This window comes from Eschrichtius robustus, chromosome 16, assembly GCF_028021215.1.
Source record: "Eschrichtius robustus isolate mEscRob2 chromosome 16, mEscRob2.pri, whole genome shotgun sequence".
NCBI lineage: Eukaryota > Metazoa > Chordata > Mammalia > Artiodactyla > Eschrichtiidae > Eschrichtius > Eschrichtius robustus.
The window spans coordinates 75,523,294-75,546,364 of record NC_090839.1 but is presented as its reverse complement, the minus strand read 5'-3'; the positions used below and the strand labels follow the sequence as shown (position 1 = coordinate 75,546,364).

The following is a 23,071-nucleotide window of genomic DNA, read 5'->3' as shown; positions in this document are numbered from 1 at the left end:
GGGACAGGTGAGTAGTGAGTGACAAGCCCCCGTGGATGGCAGGGAGAGCTGGAGACATGCTCGCGGCCCCCTGAGGGCAGCTCGGCCTGATGGCCGCCGTGCGCTCCGGCCCCGTGTGCCCTGGGCCTCCAGCTCCTCAACAGAAGTGGAAACGGGAAGTTCAGTGTGGAACTCCCTGCACTTTACAGCAGGTCTGGGCCAAACAGAACCCCAGCTGGAAGCTGGCCTGCAACCCCTGCTCAGCACAGGGCCGCTGTACAGATGCTGGTCACGCGCTTCTCTCTCTTGCCCTGGGCTTTTGCCTAAACCCCTCTGGTCAATCCCTACTCGTCTCTCAAGGCCAGGTTCAGGTGTTCGTTCTGGGAGCAGCTCCGGGCACAGAGGACGTGGTCCTCGAATGCCCCTGTGAACCGGTCTGTCTGTGTCGTCTGCAGGGCCTGGAATCCCTCGGCTGCGTTCAAAAGCGCCTGCTGCGAAAGCTCCCGGCCGCCTCGCTCTTCTCTAAGCCGGCGGGCGGAGAGGCAGAGACGCCCCCCAGCCCAGGCGGGAGCCCCATGGTCTTCTACGAGCCCACGCTGGACTGCACGCTCCGCCTGGGCCGCGCCTTCCCCCACGAGGCCAACTGGAACAAGTGGGTCCACTTCTGAGCCTCTTGTCCCACCGCCGGCCCTGAGGAGAGGGTGTTCTCTCCTGGGGGGCCCACGTGTGCGGTGCAGCCTGGCGAGGTCGGGGCACGGGGGGCCCTGCGTCCCGCCCGCTGCACGGGGACACTGTGTGCCCAGCCTGCGGCCCCGCCTGTGGTTCCCAGCCTGGAACTCTGGAAGGAAGGCCGTCAGCCCGGGGCCTGGGGGAGAGCTTGGAGACACTGGTCCCGCCTGTTCTCCTCCTCGTGTTCCTGATCTCTCTGGAACCTTGGTTGTGGGGAGCGTCCTCCAAGGGCTTCCGAGGCGAGGCTGCCCAGGCCCCGAGCCTTCTGTACGGACATCCACTGGCCAGTGAGGGGTCAGGAGCTGGGGGCCGCGGGGGTCTGCCCCATCCACGCAGGCCTCGCGTTCCAGGTTCCAGCCACCCCGCCGCGGAGGACTCTCCCTGCTCCCTGGAAAGCCCTTGTGGCCTGAGGGCCAGGGCCTCTTGGGGACGTGTCACGGAGCGGGGCTGGGTGCCCCACTGCCGAGGGCCCGGCAGAGACGTGCTCCTCTCCAGGCAGCACCCCTGACCTCTGGGCTGGGGCTGAGCCTGCGACCCGCCTGCAGGCCTCCTGCCACCTAGGAATGGGGAGTCCTGGCAGGTTTGGGGTTTGTTTTGTTCTTTCAACCTCTTATTAAGAAAAAAAAATCCCCTGGCATGTATTTATATATTTTTTAATTAAAGTGAAGTAAAATGCAATTTGTTCTGTGTGTCTCCTAAAGAATCTTTGATCCCCTGGGAGCTCCTTGTTTTTCAACCTCGGAACAGCGGGGAATAGATATTGCCCGTAAAACCAAACAGGAGGGGTGCTGGGTGCAGCCTGACCGCCTGCGGCTGCCTTGGAAGCCCGTCCTCCCACTCAGCTGGGCCCGTGCCTGTCCCTTGACAGGCGTCTGGCAGCGCCCAATCCGGGGCAGGCCTGCGCCCAATCGGCGTGGCCCACGATGCCAGCAGGCCGCAGAGGTCTCAGGCCTGGGACATGGATTTGGCCTGTGGCTGTTCTCTTTAGCCCACATTTCTTTTTCTGTTGTTTTTTTAGTTACCAACATTTTTTAAAAATCAGAGTTTTCACATTTTTAAAAAATCCAGCTCTCTTCTTGAAAGATGAGAAACCTGGTAACACTGCATGTGATGGTCACAAGTACGGGACATGCCCCCCTAGTTACCGCCGCCCCACCCCCAGGCCCGGTCTCAGGTCCATTGCAGCTCCTCTCACTCACAGCCTGCAGCTCCTGACCTGGCCCAGCTGGCGGTCCTGTGTTTCCATCCTCCCTCTGCCAGGGACCTGGTACCCGGGCCAGACTCCAGAATGACGGGGCAGTGGGTAGGGTCTTGAGGGTGAACCCTAGCACAGCCAAGACCTGGCCAAGTCTTAGCATCATTTTTTTCTTCTTTTTTCATTTTTACTCAAGTGTGAAAAACTAGCATTTGGGGGGATTTTCTGAGATCAACTAGAATAGTGGATGTGATCTGCTTTGTAAACAGATGCTGATTATGTGGGAATGTGTTGTGTGGCAGGAGCAAGGTAGGGTTAGGATCAAGTCTTTTTGTTTTTTAATTGACGGATAGTTGATTGACAGTGCTGTGCCAATCTCTGCTGTACAGCAAAGAGTCTCAGTTACACACATAGAGACATTCTTTTTTTTATATTCTTTTCCATTAAGGTTTATCCCAGGAGATTGGCTAGAGTTCCCTATGCTTTGTAGTAGGACTTTGTTGTTGGGATCCAGTCTTGATGTTCAGGTCTCAGGGCCTTGGTTTTCTCATCTGAGAAATGGGGATAGAATATCCCCCTCACAGGAGGGCCAGAGGAGCTGAAGAACACCAAGGGCAAGCGCAGCTCAGCCAAGTCTGTTTCCTTTCCTGTTTCCCCAGTTGAGGGACAGTTTGGGCACGTGTATGGGAGATGGGACATAGGGATGTGGGGTTGGCTCTTGATGCTGAAATCTCAGCCTCTGCACCGGTGCCAAATCGAATCTCGGGACAGAGTTTTGGGGGAAGCAGAAAAGAACAGCTTTATTGCTTTGCCAGGCAAAGGGGGACACAGCAGGCTCCTTCCCTGAAAAACTGTATGATTTCCCAACCTGGGAGGATTTGATGAGGAGTTTTATAGCAATGGTTCAAGGGTGGGGTTGCTGATAAGATTAGGGTGTGTGCAGGGCTTGCACTCCTCTAATCTGGTCTCAGGTAATCTTGTTGATGAGCTTCTCTGGTAAGAAAAATGCTGACATCTTCCATTTGTTGGGTTTTAATTCTATAATAAATAGCTTAAAGACACTGATACATGTATCCCCTGAGGTGGAACCAGGACCCTGCCCCCAGGCTGCACTATTGTTTCTTGGCTGCCCCTCCCTTGTCTTTGCATCCCTTTCCTTCCCGGATTAGCGACTGTTCCAATCTGCCCTTTGGAACTCAGGGAAGGTCATGGAGGCTGGAGTCTGTTCCCTACAAGAAACGGGGGACAGGGGACTTCCTTCCCTGGCGGTTCAGTGGTTAAGACTCTGTCCTCCCACTGTAGGGGGTGCGCGTTCAATCCCTGGTCGGGGAACTAAGATCCCACATGCCGCAGGGCGCGGCCAAAAAAAAGACAAAAAAAGCGGGGAACAGAAAAGCTTCCGTGCCCAGGAGCCCCACAGGGTCCTGCTCGGTTTCATTACTCCTTTTTACTTACATAAACCATGAGTTAATCCATTCTCTTTAAACACTTAAAACATTACAGATATGACTTAAGCCTCCAGGCTGCTTTCTCCTTCAGGCCTTTTCTCTTCATTTAGATACCTTTTATGCTCCCCTACCCCCGAGAAAACAGAGACCTGCGATGACATTATACATATTGACACAGCTCCGGCTGTTCACCCTGCAGTGTCCCTGGCACATCTGTATCAGCACGTAGAGAGCTACATGCTATGTAATCTCTATGGTAGGAGTCCTGGCACTGAGGTCCTGATTTTATTCCCTCTTCACTGAAATTGCTTCCTGGTTTCCCCCATTGAGCATCCTCTCGGCTGCCTTCTCAGGATCCGCCTCCCTTCTTCCTGGAGCTCAATCAGATCTCATTCAGTCTGCTGCTGCCGCCAGCCTCCTCCCACGTCCCCTCCCTTCCCTTGCAGCCTCGTTTCGCCCAAGGCCACCCAGGACCCTGGGCTGAGAGTGAGCTCTGTCCTCTGACTACCTGACTACCCATCCTTCCCTTGGGCCCTTGACCCACTTATGCCGGGGACTTTCCAGATGTGCATGTGCATATATGTGTTGTGTGTGTGAAGTATGTGTGTATGTGTGTATATGTACATGTGTGTGTGCGCACACACATGTGATCTCCCTGCTTAGTGTGGTCTCACTGCCCACACAGCCCACTGCCCAATGCAGGTCCACCCACCCAAGGAGTAGAATTCAGTCCTTGTTGAATTTTAAAAAGAACCTACTAAAAATAATTAATTATTAATTAATTAATTAATAAAAAAGAACATACTGTGGTTACCAAAGGGGAGAGGAGAGGGGGAGGGACAAATTGGGAGGTTAGGATTAACACATACAAACAACTATACATAAGACAGGTAAGCAACAAGGATTTACTGTGTGGCATAGGAAATTAAACCCAATATCTTGTAATAACCTATATGGAATACGGAAAGAAAAAAAAAAGATACACACACGCAAAAACCCCAAAAAACGAATCACTAGGCTATACACCTGAAACTAACACAATATTGTAAACCAGCTATACTTCAATTTAAAAAAAAGAACCTACCCGTTCACCTTGTGTCCTCATCACCACATTCCCACCGCATGGAGTTTCTGTGACAGTTGTGAAGCCACCTGACAGCGCTGGCAGATGCTAGTGGAGCCCCTGGACCGCAGCGTGGGGAGGGCACCGCCTTCAGCCGGCTCCTCAGCCAAGTTCCAGTGGTCACCAGCAGGTGGCAGCAGCAGCCCAACATCTCCGTTTCCTGCTGGTTCATCTGGGTCTCCAGATGTCTGTAGCTCGCTGTCTATCCACGTTTAAGGTTGAGATCAACAAAAGCTTGCTGGGGTTGGGGGGACTTGGCCACAGAGATGATGATAAAGTGACAACACTTTCTGAGCACTTGCAAGGTGCCACGCTGCTCTCCACACTTCACACATATTAACTCTTGGTCTCACAACAGGCCTAAGAAAGTATGTCCAATTAATATACCCATTTCATGTATGAGAAAACCAAGGCACAGGAAGTAAAATAATTCCTGCAGGTTGGAAGCTAGTAAGTGGATCTACTGGCTTCCCAACTCAGGCCATCCAGCCTCAAAGCTCTCCCCCTTGACACTTCTTTTTAGGGATGGGGTTTGCTTTGGGGTGGGCAGCCAGCATGATGCTGAGAGACCCACAAAATGGCAGAATGCAAAATTTCTTTTCTGGGAACATCACTTTTTAAGAGAAAACCCCTCACGCCTGTTGCCACTATAGATGAAGGAAGATCCCCAGCTGCTCCACAGTGTGAGCAGCGGGGGGAGGGGGGGTGTCTCTTGCTCCATTCACAGACTTCAAGGAGGCCCCTATTTTCACTTTCATGTCCCATTCTGGGCCATTTCCAAGTCCAAGGGCAAGTGGGTCCCTCCTGGTTTCAGTCCCCTCCCTCCTCTCTGCCCGCTTCTTTGTCAGTCACAACTCTGCCTTTGATTGATTCATTCGTTCAGTATTTGTTGAGCACCTGCTATGTGCTATGTGCCAGGCACTAAGCTAGGCTCTGAGACCGAGTAGTGGATAAAACAGACAAAATCCCTGTGCTAGTGGGACAGACAGTAAATATGATAAGCAAGTAAAAGACATATGTTAAAAGCACAATAAATGTTATGGAAAATAATAAATCTAGGTCTGTGGGGTGCTGCAGTTTTGAGTAAGGAGACTAGGGTGGGTCCCATTGTGAAGGTGACATTTGAGCAAAGACTTGACTCTGCTTGTTTTCCATTCATGTGTTGATGCTTCTTGACTGCAGGTGACCCCCTGTCCCATCCCCTTCATTGTGGAGAGTTTATACGCCTTTCTCCTTTGCTCTTGGTGTCATGATCTCCCCGGAGGGGAAGTACATGCGCTCACTCTGCCATCACCCACAGAAGGCCCGTTCTGGGTTTTGTTTTTGTTTTTGATTTTTTTTGGCCGTGCAACGCGGCATATGAGATCTTAGTTCCCTGATCAGGGATCAAGCCCGTACCCACTGCAGTGGAAGCGTGGAGTCTTAACCACTGGACCGCCAGGGAAGTCCCCTATTCTGGGTTTTGATGGTGCATCTGGGGGGACCACAGCTGGGGCGGGCTGTGACGGGCTATCCTGCATGCAGTGCCAGCAGCAGCCCAGGCAAACCGAGTCCCCAGATGGGTGGGAGGAGGGGGGAAGAGGCTCTCCCTCCAACAAGAGGCCAAAAAGGAGCTGAGGATGCAGAGTGGAGAGCACGGACTCCGGGTGACTGGGCGAGTCACTGCCCCTCTGGGCCTCTGTTTCCCCAGCAGTAAAATGAAGGGCTGGGTCCAATTTGCACTCTCTCCCTCCTTCCCAAAGTAGATGGTCCGGGACATCCAGAGAGCATCCGAGGCTGAGACCTTGCAGTAACTGATGGGGAAATGTCTGGACGCTAGAGTTCTTGGGTTCTTTAAATCCTAGCACAGGGCAATGTCAGCTTCAGGGTATTTCTCTGGGAAGGAGACTGGAGAAGGGCTGGGACCACAGCACTTTCCTCATCTGACCCAGAGGCCAGCTGAAGGTGATGGCAGAGAAGCACATACACATTTAATGTCCCTGTCCTCATCCTCCCTTTTCATCCCCAGAGTCAGCCGAGAGGCTGATTCCTGCCCCACATTACAAAAGAGGAAACAGGTTCAGAGACAGCGAGCGACTTGCCCAAGGTCATTCATGATACAAGATGGAGCCTGGTCCTCAGGCCCCTTTGAATGTGGTCCTTCCTTGGGATGGGAGGACAGTCCTCACTACAGGGATGAGATGAGAATACTGTCCAATACAAGTGACAGAAACCCATCCCAAACATGCTTAAGCAAAAAAAAGGAAACTTACAGCTCATTGATTCAGTCAGGATAGGCTGGGTTATGCTGTGGTAACAATCAGCTCCCAAATCTTAGCAGATTAGAATAAAAGATTTATTTCTTGCTCACAATACGCGTCCATCACAGGTGAACTAGAAGTTCTGCTCCACATCTCCCCACTCGAGGCCCCGGGCTGATGGAGAAGCCACCATCTCACACAACACTGGTCACTGTGGCACAGAGGAACACTCTGAAGGGCATCACGACTGTCAGTTCAATGCTCTGGTCCAGAAGTGAGACTTACCACTTCTGCTCACCACTCATTGGCCAATCCTGGTCATGTGGTGCCATCTGACCACAAGGTGGGGCAGAAGGCCAAGAGCTGGAAATACTTGGTGAACAGTATGACTTCCATACTCATCTACCTCAAAAGTCCAGGGGGAATGTAGTTTCAGGCATGGCTGGATCCAGGAGCTTAAGAGGATATTTCCAGGAGTATATGCCCACTTCCCAGCTCTGCTTTCCAGTGTGTTGGCCTCATATTAGGTGAGCTGCTTCTTCCTGGTGCCCCCTCCCCGGTCCCACCACCCAGCAGCTCCAGGCTCAGTCTAGCCCTACAGCTGAGCAGTCCCAGCAGGAAAAGCGTATGGACCAGCTTGGTCACATGTCTGACCCTGAACTGGCCCTGAGGCCGGGAGGATAGAATGCTCTCTTGGCCAGGCCTGGGTCACTCCCAGAGCTGGGGTCAGCTACCCCAACGATGCTGTGAGGGCAGAAGCACAGGCACCCACAGGTGTTTGCTGAGAGTTTCTTCGCCCCTGACCTAGGTGCCTTCCAGCGGAGCGAGGTGAGGATAGCTGGACTTGGGATCAGGAGCCCAGAGTTCAAGTTCTGACTCTGACATTTAATTCAGTGTGTGACCTCAGGCAAGTCAGCGGCCCCTTCTGCACCTTCATTTGTCAGATGGATATCCTGCCCCTCGGAGCCTGCAGATGGAAAAGGGCTGGGTCAGGAGCCCTGCCTCTGAAGACAGGATCATTAGCAATTCTGGCCTGGACTCTGGGTGACAGGGAACTGCCTTCCCCACCCCCATGTGTTCAGGGCTGGGTCACACCTCCAGGACTTTGCTCAAGCTCTTCCCTCTGCCTGAGTAGCTGGTGTCCCTAACAACTCCTATTCACTTTTCAAAGCCCAACGAATACCACCTCCTCCCTGAAACCCCCCGAGGCCTTCCTGCTGCCTGTCTGGGCTCCCACCCGTGGTGTGCCGGGGCTGCCTCCTACCAGCTAGGAGAGTTGATTGTAAACATCTCTTCCAACCGCATGTTTAAAGTCCTCAAGTTGGTAGCTTGAAATTGACCGTGGTGAAAGTGTTTACACCATGGAAATAAGCAAACACTGCAAATCAGGCTTTACTGAAGGCCCACTAGGTGCCTGATGGGGGTGTAAAGCAGTGAACAAAAGAGGCAAAGTTGTTGCCTTCGTGGAGCTTAGGTTTGATATTTCATCCTTGTCTCTAGCAACTGTTTATCTCCATCCACCTATCCAACTGCTCTTCCTTCAAGCCTTTACCATGAGCTGGGTCCCCTTCAAAGACAGAGCTGTTGAGGAACCACGTCTGGCCCAGGCCAGAGCCCCATCCCCCCGCCCCCCGGCCTGGCATCAGCCAGTGTCCCAGGTGTCCCCTTCCCCTACTCCCCGGCCCAGAGCTGTGTGTGCTGGAGAGAGAGCTGAGCTGCTTCCACGGGGAGCCTGGGGCTCACGGGGTGCCTGGAACCTGTGGCCTCCGTGAGGGTGTGAAAACCACATCACACCTTGACCCAAGCATCTCCAGGGTGACGGTGGAGGATGGTGAGGGCTGCTCACACCTGCGGGAGCTGTGGTTTCGCACTTGGGCTCCCATCCGAGCCTCACACCTTGATCCCAGGTTAACAGTATCACTATTAAGACCATCAATGTTGTAGAACTTTCAGAACCAAGGAATCCCATGTTCTCTCAGTGACTTCTTCCAATCATCCCCTTTTACAGAAGAGTCACAGAGAAACTATCAGCAGGATCGACAGCTCAGCCCTCGTCCAAAAGCAGAGACAAGCCAGAGTTTCAGGCATTGCCCTGCATGCAGCCTGGCCTTTGGGGAGGACCACAGGCCAGGCAGGTCCAGGCCAGGGTAGGGATTCCCCTCAGGGCTCTGAGACCCGGTGGCTGAATCAGACTCTGCTATTTTAACCCTGCTTCATGAACTCGAAAAAGCTGCCTCTAAAGGTGAGCACCCTTAGGAGGAAAACGATCTCTTTTCTTTCTTTCTTTTTTTAAAGTATGAGTTGTATGCAATATGCAGCACCAATATGGAGCTCCTGTCCAAAGCTGACGTTCAATAAGGTGCCTTCAAAAAGTCACAAAGAAGTATTTTCTTAGCATCTTAAATTCACATTTCAGCAGTTTCTCCGGCCAATCATCAAAAAGAACTTGACTTCCTCCAATTCCCCAGGGCAAACAAGTAAGACGCCAGGGGATCAGGACCACCGTGTCATTACTGCCGAGTCCAGCCTGCGGCCCTCCCCAACGTGAGTGCCAAGGGGAGCGTCCTCTCGCTGTCTCCCAGCACCTGCATGTACTCAGTAAATGTGCTCAATAAATATTTCTGGGGTGCATAAAGGGAACAACAAAATGGGCAGCAGGAGCCAGAAAAAGAAATCTTGGTTGGTGAGGGGCTGATTTTAAGAAACTAATCTGATTTTAAACCCGGAATCCCCCAAGTGCCCCTCTGCAGGGTGGGACAGCCCGCAGGTACCTGGGCTGTGTCTGGTTTCTCACTCCCACCCACCTCCAGCACAAGCCTTGGTCCTGGCCGCAGAAGGAAGGAAGCTGACGTTTATTGAGAGTCTGGGCTGCACACTGTACGTGGGCGACCTCTCCAATTTCTCCCCGGGGTAGGTCAGGCCGCCCCCATTATTAAGACAGGAAACTCCAGCCCAGAGAGGGGAAGTGACTCACCCAAGAAGGCACAGCCAGGAGGTGTCAGAGTCAGGATTCAGAGCCAGGTCCACCGGCTCCCCCCAAAATCTTCCCACCCCCGGGGTCACTGTGGGCTCGCTTGGTCCCCTTCCCCTCCCCCTGAAAGGCGGTAAGGAACAGTTTGGACTTTATGTGGCTCTGCAGGCAGGACCTGGGGGGCTGGGCTTGGTGTCTGTCCCAGGCAGTGCCCTGGTCCCAGCAGGCCCAGTGGGCAGCACTGGACCAGCCTCTCGGCACGTGACCCGGGGGTCACCCACGTGCCTCGGAGGGAGGGAGGCTGTCATCACGTGCCCACAGACACGCGTGCCGCTCACATTCGCGCACACAGGAAGCTCACGCCGGCACAGACACACGAGTGGCCTTGGGAATATGGCAGAACCACGGGCGAGCTCCGTGTCCACAGGCACGCAGGCTACTCACACGCGCAGCCATGCCAGTGGGCACCTGAGCCCCAGACACGCGCTGTAAACACCAGGCTCAGGGGTCCCATCCGGGAGACCGAGGGCTGCAGGCCTCTTTACACCTCAGCCCAGGTGATCCCGTCCGTGGCTCGTGGCTCAGTGGCATGGCCGGCTCTGGATGGCCAGGCAGCCTCACTAGCTGACCTGGGGCCCAGGCCCTGCAGGTGGAGGGGCCGTGACCACCCACTGGCGGAGGTAGCTCCTGGGGGGCCCTTCGTCCCTGGGGCTACTGAAGTCATGCTCCACGGGGCTGCCGCAGTCAGAGTCCGCGAAGCCGCTGTCAAACGTGTCCATGTCCAGGCCAGCTGGGGGCGAACCTGCCTCGCTGTCCGACACCCCTCGGGGCGACCCACCATCCCAGGGCGGCCCGGGGGCCCAACCCTCTTCATCCTTGAGGTGCAGCTTTATCCTGTCAAGGAGGCTGCCCAGGGGGCCCCCCGGCCCGGCAGGGCCACTGGCTGAGACGAAGCCACAGGATAGGACGGTGGCCCCCGTGCCCAGGAGCGAGTCCTCCGTGCCTGGGCCAGGCTCCAGGCCGGTGTCCAGGTTCAGGGCTGGGTAGCCGTCATCCCCGCAGGTGCAAGGCCAGGCGCACAGCCCCCCTGTGTCCACCACGGTCACCGTGTCGATGGATACCAGGCCGTACGGCCGGTCCCTCTCCTGGCTGTGAGCTGAGCTGCCCAAGCTGCCGGTGGTGGAGCGGGCTGGGCCCCAGGAGCCCGGCTCAAGCACCCCGTCGGCTTCCACCAGGTCTGGGGGCTCCGGCAGCTCTGTGGGCACCAGCCCCTTGGCTGCAGTCTGCGGTGGGCACTGGCTGTGCATCTCCAGGGACAAGGGCACCCCTGGGCTCCAGGATCTCAGCTCCAGGCTGGAGGCAGTGAAGGGGGTGCCCACCCATTTCTGTGAGAGAGAAGAGGAGGGAGAGTCATGGATGGGATGGGGGACAAGGGGCGGCAGGGGAGCATGTCAACAGACAGACACAGAGACCAGACAGACAGCAAGAGAGAAAGAGACAAAGACTCCAGAAGATAAAGAGAGAGATGGGGGTGGGGGGAGATGAGCACCGTGCTGTGTCCCTGTCGCGGGACAGTCCCTGCCGCTGTCCTGGCCTCCCTGGGCCTCAGTCTCCCTGCCTGTAGCAGGGAGCCACGGCCCTCAGCAGCCTGCAGGCGCAGACAATCCGCTGCTCAGTGGCCTGGGGTCTGTATGGGTGTGGGTCCAAGATTCCCGAGCTGTGGGGACGAGGGGCAGGAGGCCCTGAGAACTGAGTGACAGAGCCCCCACCAGGCCTTCTGTTTTATGTCCTTGGGGAGATTTCTTGAAACCATGCATTCTTCTGTTTGTGTCCTCATCAGAGTGGACACATGACCAGGGAAGAAGCCCCAATTCTTCTGGTCACGGCTGTGTCCCCAGAGGCTCACACAGTGCCTGGCGCACAGTAGGCACCCAATAAATGTATATTAACTAAATGAATGAATGGAGTGAATCAAGGACCAGCCACTCAGAATAGATAAGGGCTGTGGGGTGACAATGGACTGAGGCAGCCGTCCCTAAACTTTAAGGATCCCCCTGCCCTCACCTGCCAGGGGTCCCACTCATGACACAGGGTCTCCATCCAGTTGGCAGAGAAAATCCCTGAGAACCAAAATCTCCCAGTTTTGAGCCTACTCCATCAGAAAGCTCCTCTCAGAACCCTGCTGAGGCCGCCACCGCTGATTTGAAGTCACTTCTCAGCTGTGTGGCCTTGAGCCAGTTACTTACCCTCTCTGTGCCTCAGTTTCTGCATCTGTAAAATGGGCCTGCTAATAGTCCCCACTCCACAGGGTGGTTGTGGGGATTAAATGATAAATTAAATAACATCTGTGGCGCTCCTAGCAGAGTGCCTGGTGCACAGCAAGTGCTGTATGAGTATTGGTAAAACAAACACAAAATAGATGTGATATTTGAGCTTCAGGGAGAGTGCAGAGGAAAGAGGAAAGAGTCTATCCAATGTGGGCTGCAGCCTAGGCTCCTCCCCTGCCCGGCTCTGAGCCTCGGTCTCCTCGGTCTCCTCGTGGTTCCCCTGGGATGGTGGAGCACCCCCCCCTCCCCACCTGCAGGGGCTGCTAAGAGGATGAAAGGGTGGAGGTGAGACAGCGCTCAGTGAGCGCCAGGCAGACAGCAGGTCGCACTTCCTGACTTCCAGGCTCTGCTGGAGCAGGTGGGTCACCACATCCTCTCTGCGGTGACTGCCGCCACCGGGTGGGTGGTGGTAAATAGGCACAGAGAACCCAAGGGCGATGGCGCTGGTAGCAGGGGTTGGGGCCTGGATGGGGCTGGTGTATTTTGCAGGCAGGGCCATATCCTTCCCAGAAGCTGCTCCCTCCCCACCTCCACAGCAAGGGCTTCTACCAAAGGACCAGGAGACCACTTTGTGGCTCAAGGGACCACCTGGCTCACCCTCTCTCCCAGTTTGGCTCCTCGGGCTGGGAAATGCTGCAGGATCTTGTTTAATTCTTAGGCCAACTCTGCCCCACTGGAAGTATTTCCTGCACTTTGCATGTGCAGAGACTGAAGCCTGGTTCCCGGCCGGGTGGGGGATCTGGGTGCCCCGGGCCTACAGGGTGGGGTTGGTGGTCTAGGTGTGTGGGTGGAAGCAAGCTCCCAGAGAGTGAGAAGCTCCCAGAGAGTGAGAGGCTCCCAGGGGCTCAGCACGTGGTGGGGACACTCACCTTGAAGTCTCCGCTGTGGCCCATGTACAGGGGCTGGAAGAAGGGCTCTGGGCTGGGCACCTGCACCCACACCTTTTTCCATAGCCTGGGAGGGCAGAGACGAGGTGAGCCCCCCGCATCTCCCAGAGGGCAGCCGGGCCTCCCACTCAGATGCTCCCCAAATGTGTCCTGCGGGAGGCTCAGAGCCTCCAAGACACACCCAGGCCCCTCCCTTCCGCCCCTCTGCCCCAGGCCTCAGTTTTCATATCTGTAAAATGGGGCAGCAAGTCTCCTGAAGGTGCTCCGAGTTTAAGGGCTTGGCTGCCTATTCTCTGCTGAGCCAGTGCTGGCCCCTGAGCCTTGACTTCCTCCTCCACCACCAGGGATGAGCCAACAGCCAATTCCGTGGGGTTGTAGGGAGGGGTCAGGAAGTGTAGGCACAGCACCAGGCACCCCAGCACCCAGAGACTGGCCTGCAACACCCTCTGTGATTCGCAGGCTTCTCTGCATTGAACAGGGTATGCAGGGCCCCCGCCCAGCGTCTGCCACTTAGCAAGGGCTCAGCCTCAGCCAGCAGCACGCACGAAGGCCAGGGGACCTTAGGTTTTATCAATATTTTTAATCAGCATCAGCCTTTCTCTCGATGGCCACGTTCGGCAGAAACCCAATACATAAAGAGATAAAAGCAAAACCTCTGGTTTTGAAGCAGGATTGTCGGGCGGGTTATCCTACCAGCCCTTCACTCCCACCTGGCGGCCCCTCCTGACCCTCAGGACTCAAAGCTTAAAATTCACTGGACAAGATCACAGCTGAGGTCATTGTTATGAGCACAGGTAGAAATTCCTTCTCCTCCACTTCACTGCTGTGTGACTTTGGGCAAGTTCCTAGACAGCTCTGTGCCTCAGTTTCCCCATTTGTCAAATGGAAGTAAATGCCATGTATCAAGCGCATATGGCTGCTGTGAGGGTTAAGCATGTGCTCTACACAGTGCCCAGTAAACGGTTTATTATCACCATCACTGTCATTACTATTGTCGTGGTGACAGGTGTGTCCCCCAGTCCTGGCCCAGGCTGACCCCCTCCCTGCCACCCTGTTCCCTGGCCTCACCTCCAAGGCAGGTGGATCTTCAGGCCTAAGAAGACAAGGATGGGGCATACGAGGACCAGGATGGGAAGCAGTTGAGGGTACAAGTCTCCCTTTATCTCTGGGAAGGAAGAAAACTCTGGGTGAAATTGACCAACCTCTACAAGAGGTCACCCGGGCTGGCTGTGGAGGGCACTGGGTCTGGGCTGGAGTGGAAGGGGGTGGGAAGGCTGCTGGTGCCTCGCAGTGGGATGGACCTGGCTTCAACTCCTGCTCCCACCCCCACCTTAGGCAAGTGATTTCATCTCTCTGAACCTCAGTTTTCTCATCTGCAAAATGGGGATAATAATTCCCACTTCATAGATACATTAGGAGGATCAAAGGCCCTGCCAGGAGAAGCACCTGGCACCCAATGCAGGACCTGGCAAGCAGGGGCCCCAGAAATGCTGTGGAACAGCTACAAGTGGATGCATGACTGAGTGGGTACCTTCCAGCCGTGCTGAAAATCTCAGGGCTCAGGGCTGCTGCACTAGGACAAGATTTAGTACAAGGAGTGGGTGTCCATCCCTGCTTCACATCTTACCTTCTGGCTGGGTGTGAAAGATGACTGGGTCACTCCACTCGCTCCAGGTCCCCTGGAAGGAGGAGCCAGGCTGGGGCCCTGCCCGCACCTGCAGCTCGTAGCTTGAGCCTTTGTGGAACTCCAAGGGGAGGAGAGAGACGCTTCTCGAATCCACTGAGATCAGCTTTTTCCCTGGACTCTGCCAACACAGGGAAAGGATGCACTGGGTTAGGACCACCCAGGCCAGTCCCCGCCTCCAGCAGAACCACCCTTTACCAGCCCCCAGGAAAGGGGTGGAGCTTCTCCTGGCAAGTCTCTGCCCCCTCCACAAGAATCAGTGTGAGTTCTGGCCACTCCAGTGTGGGCAGCACAGAGCCATGGGCGCTGCCCTGGCCTTGCCTGTGATACAGTGCTTTGTTCGGTTTGTCTCTGATCCCAGCTCAGTCACTCACAGCCCCACAGGGGACCCTTCCTGCTGGGCCTGGGAATGTCCCAGGAACAGCAGTGGCCATTCCTGGGAATGTTTAGCTGGCAGCATTTCAGACTTTGGACACTTCTATAATTCTTCAACAGTGGGTATTTTCAATAGTGGGCATTTCTGGGCGTCTTTAACTACAGGCATCTTAGCAATGGGTACCTCTGGAAGTCTTCCACTGGGGACCGTCTAAACTATGGCATTTATGAAAATCTTAAACTGAGACCATTCTAAAGGATGGATAATTAGAACACTTCAGCTGTGACTGTTCTAAATAGTGGGCCATTCTGGAACTCTCCAACATTCTAAACAAAGAATGCCTCTAGAAGCCTTCACATTTGAAACAACGGTCCCTTTGACACTGAACTTTCTTGGTTATTGATACTTCTGGAACTCTCCAACTATGGCCATTCTAAGCAAAGCGGGAAAGTTCCGGACTGCCCCATTTCTGAAACTTCTTCTACTGTGACGGTACTAGACTTGAGATAGAACCAGGGACAGTGCAGATCCCTTCCTCCTTGGCACACCGATAGAGGGGGAAACAGGCACAGGAAGGAATGAATTTTAAGGGGTCTCCTACCCCAGGGAGAAATGAGGCAAGGGCAGCATGGAGTGAGAGAGCACAAGGGAGAGCGTCCATCCCTGGCGAGTCCCTGGTTTCCACTCTGGACTGTGAATTACAAGCTCACCTGTGTCTGCCCCTCCCCCCAACCCGGATGCTCAGCACTGCCCCTCCCCCTCCCCACCCCCACCTCGCCCCAATCCTCTGAGGGTCTCACCAGAGCCCAGGGGTCTCCAAGCTTCCTGTACCGCAGCTCATACTGAAGTTTGCCCTTCAGCGCGTAGAAATTGTAATTGGAGCTCCAGGAGATGTTATATTGTCCGGAGAAGGTCACGGTCACGTTGAAAGGGGGAGATGGCTTGACTTAGAGGAAAAAGTCAGAAAGATAAAATGGGATGAGATTTTGCAGCAGTTGAGAATGATGTGGTGATGCGAATAGATGCTCTCCTTGATGAGATCAAGACTAATGACCCTGAATCACTTGGGGTAAAGCATTCCCTGTCTCTGGGCCTTAGTTTACTCATCTGAGAAACGAGAGATTTAGGTGAATCTAAAGGGTGGGTGCTACGACTCAGGGGGGCAAGAATGCAGACCGGCGTGGCTGGGGGGAAAAAAACCAACGAGACCCACTCATTCTCCATTTCTGTTCTAAATGATGGCATCATTTTCTTTTAACTCTAGCTTTCTTGAGAAGTCAAAAGACTGTCATTAGCATCATGCTAATTAATTAGCACCAATTATGCTAATGATGGAAGTTACCACCTCTGAGTGCCTGCCGGGCTGCTCTACAACGAGCATTTTGACGCCCGCAGGGGTCCTGGGAATTCGATGTGACTGTTGGCATCTCCCAGACATCTTCTGGAAAGTGCGGGAGCAGAGATTTGGGCCACAACACCACGCCCTCCTGGGCTCTGTGATCCGGCTTGCCATATGCCCCTGTATTGGGGATCTTAGCTCCTTGGGACAGAGGTTTTGTTCTCCAGGTCAGTGCTGTGTCCGCAGCTCCTAGGACAGAGCCGGCACACAGCAGGCCCTCAAGAGATACTTGTTAAACCAACAAATGAACCTTCCAGGGATTCCAGAAAGGAACTCTGAGGCTGCGGACGACTCAGCACCAAGGCCTGCGATGGGAGAAGGTGAGTGTTCGGGAGGCTGCGGCGAGGGCTTTATTGTCATTGCTATTCCAGCCATGGGTCCTTTGGGACTGGAATAACTGCTAAGCCCTCTCTTCTTTTCCCCAGGCCGATGGAGACCTGGTTTTCCACTTCCCTGTACGTCCTGGGCTGGGTGGTGAGGACCAGAGCTGGGGATCAGGGATGGGGTCAAGGACGGGGGCCCAGAGCCCAGGAGGGGGAAGGGAGTAGAACACTGCCCCCTGCCAAATCTGGGCACAGGCCTGGCTTCAGGCCCTGGCAGGGAGGAGGAGAGGGAGGGGGCCAGAGAGAAATGGGACTTGGAGCCACCCTGTGAGGTGGAGGGGCCGTGAAGCGGTTCCTTCTCCTCTGCAGGGGCAGGGGGAGGCTTGCTGTCTGCCCAGCTCACTCAGAGGGGTAAGAGGGCGCCCCTGCTCCGTGAACTCGCCATGCCTGGATCTGCATGGCTGAGTGAGCGTGTGCGTATGTGTGCATATGGGCGTGTGTGAGAGAGCGTGGGCCTGTGGCCGGGCTGGCTAGGCCGAGGGCTGCTGGGACACCCGTGCATTTGTCCAAGGCTGTATTTATGAGTGTGTGTGTGAGAGACTCTGGGTGTGTCTGCGTGTGTGTGAATCTTCATTCACACCTTGTGCGGTGCGACACCCACTCAGCGAAGTGGTGCAAACCTGGACCCCCTCCAGGTGACAGACACCCTCTCACCACCCTGCCCCACCACTGGGAACCTAGGGCCAAAATCCCCCAGAGATTCCTCGCAGAGGCTGGGCCTTCCCGAGGAGGGCAGGACTCTCTTAGTAGTCTGCGTTTGCATGCCTCTGAGCACGGGCTTCTCACCCCCTCCGTGGAAATCCCACTTTGGGGACACACACACACACACACACACACACACACACTAAAAGTTGCCTCCTGGACCCGCCCTGGTTCTGGACCCACAGAGACAACTGCTTCCACCAGCCAGGCCCCCCCTGCTCCTGGACTCCTCCCTACCCCCAGCCTGGAGGGAAATTCCAGGCCTCACTGGAGCTAATGAATGGGAGAAAACTCAGGGAGGTTTTTCTCTTGGGACTCAATGTCCCCACTTGCCTCATAATGTAGACAGAATCCCTAAGAGTCAGTGTTAAAAGGGCCCTCACTCTACAAATAGGGAAGCGGTCCAAGTTCACAGATAGGCAGGGGCTGAGCCAGAACTGAAGGCCAAGATCCTGGGTCCCAGTCCAGCTCCTTTGCACACCGCTGCTGCCTCTCTTTGGTTAAAGCTCAAACCTAGTTATCAACCCATCACACCTTAGTAAACATCAGTGCATCTACAGAGCAGAACTCCAAGGGGAGGTAAGGACATAGGACAGGTCAGCTATGATGGTGGGGGAAGGGGAGCCGTCTCAGGGACCATGTGTCCTCCTCAGCTCTGGGGTCCAAGGGATACTCACTGCTTTTAGCCAGGATGAAGCTGCCGCACTCCTGGGAGTGGTTGCCGGTCTGGTCTGTCATGCTGACACTGAAAACGTCGTCGGCCATGAATTGGAACATATCCATGTGGCACGTGTACTCCGCATGCGTGGCGTTGTGGGTGGACCAGCAGAGGCTGCAGGAGGTGACCTCGTCCTCCAGTTCTCCATATGAGTCTTGCCTTCAAGGACAGAGCAGCCGGTTATGGCTGGAAGCCAGCGGGGCTCAGGGCACAGGGCCAGGACCCAAGCCCAGAATCTTGGGGCTGGGAGGGAGTTGAGGTGGCGCCGGGGGTCACCTGGTCCAACTACCCCTTTCCCCGGGAAGATACTCCTCCCCGAAGCAGCCCTGATGGATGGTGTCCAGGCGTGGCTTGTATGCCTCCAAGGGACTGGGAACTCACTACCTCATTTAAGGACAGCAGCTCTTAACTTTGGAAATTTGGGCCATTCTTGCCTGGACTGAGCCTAAATCTGTCCCTGTCAGTTCCATCAGCTGTATCACTGTCCTACAGAAAGGGTGCTAAGCATTTCAGTTCTCCTTCCTGCCCTCTTCTGTCCAACATCTGCTGAATACCTAATAAGTGCTTGTGCTCAGGGCCAAGATAAGAGCTAAATGAACTTCATCCCCTGCTTTGGGTGAACTACCAGGGAGGCTATTGGTATAAGGGTGGGGGGAAATGCTCTGCCTTTTAACTGCCAGTGGGCAGAAACAGTGGGTTTTGAAGTATGTATAGGAGTTCACCAGATATTTATTTCCCTACCTACATCTTCAGGCTGTGAACATGACCACTCTTGAGGGCTAATATGGATGTGTGGACTCAGTTCTTTGCTAAATATTTGCTGGAATAGAAACTTCTGCTGAATAAAGGGTCTCTAAACCTCTTGCACAACAGCCAGGAGGATCTTTAAAAACTCCCTGTCATCCCCATGCCTAAAACCCTCGGTGGCTTCTCATCACCCACACAATAAAAGCTGGCCCTTGCTTACCTCTCATCTCCTTTGCTTGTTATTCTCTCTCACACTGGGTCACTCTGCTCTGGCCCCACTGACCTCCTCGCACTTCCTCAGACTCATTAGTCTCTCCCTACCTCAGGATCTTTGCACTTTCAGTGCCCTCTGCCTGGACTGCCCTTTCCCCAGCTCACTGGCTGCCTCCTTCTCACCCAGAGAGGCCTGCCCCGACCACCCTGGCTAAAGCAGACCTTCCCCCCATGTCACTTGCTTTCTCAGAAAGCATCCTGTTGGTTGTTTACGTGTTTCTTGTCTATCTCCCCAGCCACTCCCCGCCTGCAGTGAATCAGCTCCGGGACCAGCTGGGACCTTGTTGGTCTTAGGCTCTACTGGGCCCCCAGTGCCTGCAAGTGTCTGGCAAGAGCTTAATAAATATGTTCTGAAGAAGTAAGTGAATGAACGAATGAATTGATGATGACAGAATGAAAGCCAGCTGTTCTTTATCCTGAGCAGCACATTGACAAAGACTCTCCTTGACCAGGCTCAATTCAGGCTCCTCGGAACTCTCTCCTCAACCAGGCCCTGACTTTGGGACTTCCACGCTCGTCTCTGCATTGTCTAATTTTAGCAAGAATCCTGCTAAGTCATTTTAGCCAGAGTCTTCCATCCTTGATATCTGATCGAATTCCTCATCCTCCACCACCCCCGGGTGATGTAGGCTCACCCTGGGCTGCCATTAGCAAGAATCCTGTTAAGTCAGTTTAGCTGGAACCCCCCTTACCCTGATGTTTCCTCTTAGTATTTTTCCATCCATTGACCTGCTCCTTGGCTATAAATTCCTAATTTTCCTTGTTGTATTCGAGTTGAGCCCAAGCTCTCTTCCCCACGCCAAAACCCCACGCAGCGGTCGTCCCTACACCGATCATGATGGTCTTTTTTTTTTTTTTTTTTTTTAAAGAATCCCTTATATATTCTTTTTTAAAAAAATAAATTTATTTACTTATTTATTTTTGCCTGAGTTGGGTCTTCGTTTCTGCGTGCGGGCTTTCTCTAGTTGCGGCGAGAGGGGCCTCTCTTCATTGCAGTGTGCAGGCTTCTCATTGCAGTGGCTTCTCTTGTTGCGGAGCACGGGCTCTAGGTGCGTAGGCTTCAGTAGTTGTGGCACGTGGGCTCAGTAGTTGTGGCTTACGGGCTCTAGAGCGCAGGTTCAGTAGTTGTGGCACACGGGCTTAGTTGCTCCACGGCATGCGGGATCTTCCAGGACCAGTGCTCGAAACTGTGTCCCCTGCATTGGCAGGCGGATTCTTAACCACTGCGCCACCAGGGAAGCCCGATCATTATGGTCTTGAATAAAGTCTGCCTTACCATTCTTTAACAAGTGCAGGGGCTTCCCTGGTGGCGCAGTGGTTAGGAATCCGCCTGCCAATGCAGGGGACACGGGTTCGTGCCCCGCTCCGGGAAGATCCCACATGCCGCGGAGCGGCTAGGCCCATGAGCCACAACTACTGAGCCTGCGCGTCTGGAGCCTGTGCTCCGCAACCGGAGAGGCCGCGACAGTGAGAGGCCCGCGCACCGCGATGAAGAGTGGCCCCCGCTCGCCGCAACTGGAGAAAGCCCTTGCACAGAAACGAAGACCCAACACAGCCAAAAATAAATAAATAAATAAACAAATTTATTTTAAAAAAAAAACAAGTGCAATGAAAAATTTTTCTTTAACAATAGGGACCCATGAATCTTGGAGTCAGACTGCCTGTGTTTGAATCTCACCTCCACCATTCACTGGCTGTGTGACCTTGGGCAAACTGCATAACCTCTCTGAACCCTAGTGTCCTCGTTTGTTAAACGGGAGTAATAATCGTGAGGATGGGAATTGATGGTTCATGTGAAGTGTAGCAGGATGCCGGGCATGTATTCAGTGTTCAAAAAAATCATGTGGCAGTCTGGTCATCCTGGGGTCTCAAAACCACAGTCTGGCCTGTGTGGGCAAGAGAGTATGGTCTTTGGAGCCCTGCTCACTGGACAAGTCTCGTGAGTCCTGCATGGGCATCTGTAAGATAGGCACAGTGATTCCCAGCTCACGGTCCCAGATCACGGTCAGTGATTCTCAGCTCATGGTGAAACCAAATGCTGTTGGTGAAAGTGCTGAGAGAGTCCCCAGAAGTGGCAGCCATTATTTTTATTGCTAAACTACCTGCCAGGCACACAGTAGGTCCAACTCAGTCTGTGGCCTCTGGCAGTCCTGCCTCACCCCAGCCCTGCAGGGCTACCCTGAATAGCATCCCTGAGGCTGGCAAGGCCTGGCCACTTACCAGGTGAGGGTGAGCGTGCCAGGGTGCAGGGCCCATGTCTCCAGGATGCAGGTGACCGTCTGGATGTAATCGGTGTAGCAGACGAGGTCTGAGCAGCCGCAGGCTGGAGGGTCAAGGGAGACAGAAACCTTGGTGTTGGGGGGGGCCGGTCGGGGGCAGCAGAGCTCATCACCCCCTCAGCCCCTTGAGGGCTGGAGGATGAGGGGAAGCAGGGGTCCCAGGGCCAGGATGAATATGACAACCCTAGGGCCACTAAGATAAAGTCCTGGAGCAAGGGGGTCCTTGCCACTTAAGAATTCTATTTTTGAGCCCCCAAAGTTGCGAGGTTGGCTATGGAGACAAGACTCTCTTAACGATAAACATCATAAACTAAGCGGGTCCCCACCCAGCGCCCTCCCCACAAGCCCTGTGTCCAGACACCAGGTCAGCAGCCCTCCTGGCCGGCCTCCCTCTCAAGGTGGTGTGTCCTGAACTCCCCGGTTGCCGGGGGAACCTGCACATCCCGCGAGAGGGATTCATGTGGTCAGTGAGAGACCACATGCTCCCTCTGTTCCCCGCAGCTGGTCCAAGACAGGACACGGACCTCGGTGACCTGGCAGTGCTTCGAGGGAGCAAGAAACCTTCAGAAAACTGAGAAGCCCTTGGATACTTTTGCCAAGATGTCTGTATTATCCTACTGCCCAAACCATCGCCACCAGCACCAACCAAGTGACACAGGTATGGTCCCCCTCAGGCAATTTTATTGGAAGATTGGATAATCTCCCAACTCCAACATTAATTGCTTTACTTTGTGCTAAAAATGTTCGACAAAATCCAGTTAATAAGTTTTAGTTTAGCTTTGTTTTGTAAGATCAAGTGCCAACGCTGCTATTCCCCCTGCCTCCACCCCCCATTATTTACCAGAAATTTGTTCCCCTTTTAAATGGATTCGTTCTTAGTGGCTTTTTCCTATTTTTCCTTGACTAATGAAGATCCAGGGGGTAGCAGTACATTCCTCCTGGGTCTCCATCTAGGTCAGAAGCTGGATTTGCAGTCAAGAACACTGTCACTGGAAACATCCTTTATTTCTACTCCCATCACATTTTACAAATGAGAACACTGAAGCTCTGAGACTGGGCTACACCTCTTGTCTCGCTCTTGGTCTGGGCTCATGAGACCCAGGAAAGGCAAAATCTAATCTGTGCTGGTTCTTCACATCCACACACATGGCAGACACCGCTCATCGATCATGGCACTCACTCCCTTGGGTGTGGCCTCAGAATCCTTCTCAACACAGTTGAGTGGCTCCAGACAGCCACTACCAAGGGATCTGAGATGTGGAAATGAATCCTGTTCTAGGAGGAAGTTTCCCTCGGGGAGGGGCACAGGGCCTGTCAGTGGACACAGAGCGGCCAGTTCAGATACTCTGCGGAGAAAAGAGGACTGATTCTGGCAGGACCAAAACCCACGTGGCTGTGTCCTCTCTGAGTTCATCGTAGCCTAGCTGTTCTCTTTCAGGGCTCCAGAACTCGGAGAGGAGCTGCCTTTCCTAGGTAGACTCAAGGCCACCAAGGGACAGGGTTTGTCCCAAACTTGTAATGAAACATTGGAGAGGGGACAGTAGTCCCTGAACTAGTGTGGAGGTGGCATCAGGGACCAGAGGGAGTAAAAACCCTGTCACCGGTCACTAC

At 54.2% G+C, this 23,071-nt stretch overlaps 2 protein-coding genes across 4 annotated transcripts in view; one reads left to right on the top strand and one right to left on the bottom strand.

Annotated features, from left to right (window-relative positions):
• GTF3C1 (general transcription factor IIIC subunit 1) overlaps window positions 1-1,386 on the top strand; it is a 73,125-nt gene extending 71,739 nt beyond the window's left edge. For both annotated transcript variants that reach the window (XM_068565264.1, XM_068565265.1), the window contains one exon: window positions 435-1,386. In XM_068565264.1, coding sequence (XP_068421365.1) covers window positions 435-647 — 213 coding nt within the window. In that variant the 3' untranslated portion in view covers window positions 648-1,386. The remainder of the gene's footprint in view (window positions 1-434) is intronic.
• A 7,011-nt stretch (window positions 1,387-8,397) lies between these two features.
• Window positions 8,398-23,071, bottom strand: part of IL21R (interleukin 21 receptor) — a 32,659-nt gene continuing 17,985 nt past the window's right edge. For both annotated transcript variants that reach the window (XM_068566031.1, XM_068566032.1), the window contains exons 3-9: window positions 21,402-21,504; window positions 18,121-18,320; window positions 15,760-15,905; window positions 14,527-14,704; window positions 13,968-14,064; window positions 12,882-12,966; window positions 8,398-11,070 (exon numbers count right to left, since the gene is read on the bottom strand). In XM_068566031.1, the coding sequence (XP_068422132.1) occupies window positions 10,306-11,070; window positions 12,882-12,966; window positions 13,968-14,064; window positions 14,527-14,704; window positions 15,760-15,905; window positions 18,121-18,320; window positions 21,402-21,504 (1,574 nt within the window). In that variant the 3' untranslated portion in view covers window positions 8,398-10,305. The remainder of the gene's footprint in view (window positions 11,071-12,881; window positions 12,967-13,967; window positions 14,065-14,526; window positions 14,705-15,759; window positions 15,906-18,120; window positions 18,321-21,401; window positions 21,505-23,071) is intronic.